This window comes from Perca flavescens, chromosome 7, assembly GCF_004354835.1.
Source record: "Perca flavescens isolate YP-PL-M2 chromosome 7, PFLA_1.0, whole genome shotgun sequence".
Classification (NCBI taxonomy): domain Eukaryota; kingdom Metazoa; phylum Chordata; class Actinopteri; order Perciformes; family Percidae; genus Perca; species Perca flavescens.
Window position 1 is genome coordinate 38,984,312 of NC_041337.1, and position 5,000 is coordinate 38,989,311.

The window sequence follows — 5,000 nt, forward strand, 5'->3', positions numbered from 1 at the left end:
TGTATGTATGTATATGTATGTATGTATGTATATATGGGTGTATGTATGTATGTGTGTGTGTGTGTATGTATGTGTATGTATGTATGTATGTATGTATGTGTGTATGTATATGTATATGTGTATGTATGTATGTATGTATGTATGTATGTATGTATGTATGTATATGTGTATGTATATAGGGGTGTATGTATGCATGCATGTATGTATCCATGTATGCATACATGTACTTACAATTTTAAAGTCACCGATTAACACGGACACCAGTTAATGTGTAACACCCGTTAACTAACACGGAAGCTAAGTAACGTGCTGCTGGGGACGGGGCAGCATCAGGGAACAATCTTCAGACCCCTACACCACTGATCTCAGGGAACAATCTTCAGACCCCTACACCACTGATCTCAGGGAACAATCTTCAGACCCCTACACCACTGATCTCAGGGAACAGTCTTCAGACCCATACACCACTGATCTCAGGGAACAGTCTTCAGACCCATACACCACTGATCTCAGGGAACAGTCTTCAGACCCATACACCACTGATCTCAGGGAACAGTCTTCAGACCCCTACACCACTGATCTCAGGGAACAGTCTTCAGACCCATACACCACTGATCTCAGGGAACAGTCTTCAGACCCCTACACCACTGATCTCAGGGAACAGTCTTCAGACCCCTACACCACTGATATCAGGGAACAGTCTTCAGACCCCTACACCACTGATCTCAGGGAACAGTCTTCAGACCCCTACACCACTGATCTCAGGGAACAGTCTTCAGACCCATACACCACTGATCTCAGGGAACAATCTTCAGACCCCTACACCACTGATCTCAGGGAACAGTCTTCAGACCCCTACACCACTGATCTCAGGGAACAATCTTCAGACCCCTACACCACTGATCTCAGGGAACAATCTTCAGACCCCTACACCACTGATCTCAGGGAACAATCTTCAGACCCCTACACCACTGATCTCAGGGAACAGTCTTCAGACCCATACACCACTGATCTCAGGGAACAGTCTTCAGACCCATACACCACTGATCTCAGGGAACAGTCTTCAGACCCCTACACCACTGATCTCAGGGAACAGTCTTCAGACCTCTACACCACTGATCTCAGGGAACAGTCTTCAGACCCCTACACCACTGATCTCAGGGAACAGTCTTCAGACCCCTACACCACTGATCTCAGGGAACAGTCTTCAGACCCATACACCACTGATCTCAGGGAACAGTCTTCAGACCCCTACACCACTGATCTCAGGGAACAGTCTTCAGACCCATACACCACTGATCTCAGGGAACAGTCTTCAGACCCCTACACCACTGATCTCAGGGAACAGTCTTCAGACCCCTACACCACTGATATCAGGCGGAGTGGACGATACATTCAGAATATTATCAGGGCTTTCTCTTGCTGTCAGATCTTAGGACGGGAAACTGAAGCTCTCTTCAAACACACCACACTCCTTTAACAAAAGCAGACATTTTACCTCCAGAACACGGGAGTTACTGCTCTACTGCTGCCTCCATCAGTTAGTAGGGGAGTTGTGTTAGTTCTTAACCCTTTAAAACACAACAGCACAAACTCACTAAGTGATAAAGGTGGATGAAGGGTGGAGGGGCGTCTTCGAGGACTTTGCTGCGTCTCCTGGTTCCTGATCCCTAACTCTGAGTTTGAAACCTTTGTCTGCGTTTTGTGACTAAACTGTTGGACTGGTGCTACTCAGAGGTCTACTCATTGGACAGCTGAGATGTTTTGAATATACATTTACACACATACATTATGTGTGTGTGTGTGTGTGTGTGTGTGTAAATATATGTATATAGGCCTACATACATACACATATATTTGTTAAATGACAACATGTAAATTAAAGAACAGTTTACAGGAGAATAAAGCTATGGAAATGAAAACACGTCCTGTAGTTACTCAACACAAACACGCCCTAATCTGGGACACACTGTCACACTGTCATCTTTAAAACCAGCTACTAAAACTTCCCAAGAGTTTGCAAACACACACACGCACGCACGCGCGCACACACACACACAGTTCCCTGGGCTGTTACTGGGCCGGTCCCAATACAGACTGGGTCTTTTACCTGTTCAGGTGAGCTGAGGGTCGACGTGTGCCGTGCTGCTGAAACTCTGCTTCCTGAAGCCGAAGAAGAAGGGTGGAGTGGGGACTCTTCTTAACTACTAACCTGTTGCTCGTCTCACTGCCACGCCCTCTGCTGCATTCACGGGCTGTGGGAAAAACAGCTTAGTTTCTGTTAGCGTCCACTAAAAGTTCTGTTGGTGCTGCTGACAGACTCAGATTATTATTCTAAGTGTGTGACAACATTATGGGATGGATCCCTACAGAGACAGATCTTAAAGTTAAAGAGTAGGAATAGTTATTATTAAGGTAATAATTGTGTTGTCCTCCCGTCAACCATGAAAAAAAATAAATAAACAATTTTCAACATTTTAATCGCTTTTTCTGATGTTTTTTTTCCGCTTTTTCCCCAATGTTTTTGTCACTTATTTTAAACATATTTTTTAAAAACGCTGAAAAAAGTGACAACAAAAAACATCCAAAACATCGCAATAATAATAAACACAAAGCACAATAAACACTCTGATTTTATTGGGTTCAAAAAATCACAACTAAATCCACCCTTCTGATGTGATCAGGATAATCCTGTTTTTTCTTGGATCACATAGATCCCAAACTGAGTTCAAAACGCAGGTTTGATCTAGATCAAATGTAAGCTCTGATTACATGGTCTGATATAAGTTCAGAATCCCTCTTTTGCTTTTGGAAAACCCATTTCCAAGATTTGATCCAATCTGTGATCCGAAATCCCGCCAGATTACTTTTGAAAAAGAAGAAGAGAGAGCGAGAGAGAGAGCGAGAGAGAGAGCGAGAGAGAGAGAGAGAGAGAGAGAGAGAGAGAGAGAGAGAGAGAGAGAGAGAGAGAGAGAGCGAGAGAGAGAGAGAGAGAGAGAGAGAGAGAGAGAGAGAGAGAGAGAGAGAGAGAGAGAGAGAGAGAGGGAGAGGGGGAGAAGGTAACAACACAGATAGAGATCATGCATTGCATATTTAAACTGTCTGAAATCTGAAGACATCTGAATCAGTCATCTGTGAAGTCAATCCATTTCCTGGGCCCAGTTTTTCAAAAGTAATCCAGAGGGATTTTGGATCACAGATTGGATCAAATCTTGGAAATGGGTTTTTCAAAAGCAGAATAGGGATTCTGAGCTATAAGATCTGACCATGTAATCAGATCTTACATTTGATCTAGATCAAAGCTGCCCTTTGAACTCAGTTTGGGATCTATTTGGAAAAAAAAAAAACAGGATTATCCTGATCCCATCAGAAGGCTGGATTCAGTTGGGATTTTTCCAACCAAATAAAATCAGAGAGTGTTTTTTTTTAAGTGTATGATCACAAAATCAATGTTTACTGATGATGTATACATTTCTTCATATTTGAAGCATGTCACATCTAATGAGATATGGTAAACAACACCAACAACAAAAACATTACAACAAAATAAAGAATGTAAAATGTTTCTGTTTGTTACAGTTTTTCTGTTTGTTAAAAAAAAAAAACAATGTCTATTAGGAGCCTCCCTGTAGTTCTTATCTGAGCCAGCAGGCTACATTGTTGGCTCCACTAAGGCTCTGGTCAACAGGATGTGGTCATCCTGAAATTTGGTATTTGGATCCCAGTGATCAAAATCAATGTTCCTTTAAACAACTGGCATTAAAGTAATCTGGATCAGGAGATCCTGGACAGCTAAACATTGGATTTCCAAATCCTGATCAATTTGATCCAGATTCATTTTTTTGAAAAACTGGGCCCATCTCGTGTTTTCCCATCACTGCTGTGCCCGGCTCTTCATCGCCCCCTGCCGTCCGTTATGGGACACTGCATGACCTTATATGGTCACAGTCAGACATCCGGGTCCCCGCCTCCTCCAGCGGGAGAATAGTTTCAGGGATCAGGATACCGTCCCGCTGTATGTAGACCCAGAAACACCCAAAGGACGGTTCAGCCCCGGGGCTACCAACCGGAGCAACACACGGTAAAGTTCCCCGCTGACATGGACTAACGGGAGCGGAGACAGACAGCTTCAAACACCGCGTGAGTTACCCACCAAACCGCCGTAACTAACGCTACCAACAACTCTCCCTGGCAACAGGTTGAAGCTAACGTCAGTTAGCCACAGATAGCTGGCAGTTAACTTTAACTGTTAGACACTAAACCGACTCGTTAAGTTAAAAGTTTGGGTTAAAACACTCTCGATAAACGAACACGCGTTTCCTGGGTGAAAAGTATTTAAACTATATCAATATATTAGCCTAGATTTTGCGAGATTTCGCGTAATTTTGCGTAACTTCCGCCCGTAGCTGTATCCCTTCTAGCCATAACCAAACACTACTAGTTAGCTTGTCTGCTAACACACACACACACACACACACACACACACACACACACACACACACACACACACACACACACACACACACACACACACACACACACACACACACACACACACACACACACACACACACACACACACACACAAACACACACAAACAGACACACACTTTACGTTTAATATCAACGGATTTTAAAGAGAGTTAACAGTTAACTTTACACCAATGTGTATTGAGCAACGGTGAAAGAAATATTCAGATTACTGCAGTAAAAGTACTAATCCCACACTGTAATACTACTCTGTTACAGTAATAGTTTGTAAGTATAATCAGGAACATGTAGTTAAAGTTTTAAAACATATTAGAAAGGGCATCCAAAGTGTGTGTGTGTGTGTGTGTGTGTGTGTGTGTGTGTGTTTTATCAGATATGATTGTAGTTTTATCAGATATAATGATTGTAGTCTGACTTCTTTTAGCTTTAAGCCTTTTGAGTCTTATATAAGTATTATCTACTTTAGCTTTTACATTCTTTTAGAGACCGATATGGAGATAACACAAACA

The 5,000-nt window shown here is 42.6% G+C and overlaps 1 protein-coding gene across 1 annotated transcript in view; it reads right to left on the reverse strand.

Annotated features, from left to right (window-relative positions):
• Positions 1-5,000, reverse strand: part of LOC114558612 (deoxyribonuclease gamma) — a 31,624-nt gene that overhangs the window by 26,035 nt on the left and 589 nt on the right. Inside the window, exon 2 of the mRNA XM_028582676.1 lies at positions 2,111-2,255. Coding sequence (XP_028438477.1) covers positions 2,111-2,255 — 145 coding nt within the window. The remainder of the gene's footprint in view (positions 1-2,110; positions 2,256-5,000) is intronic.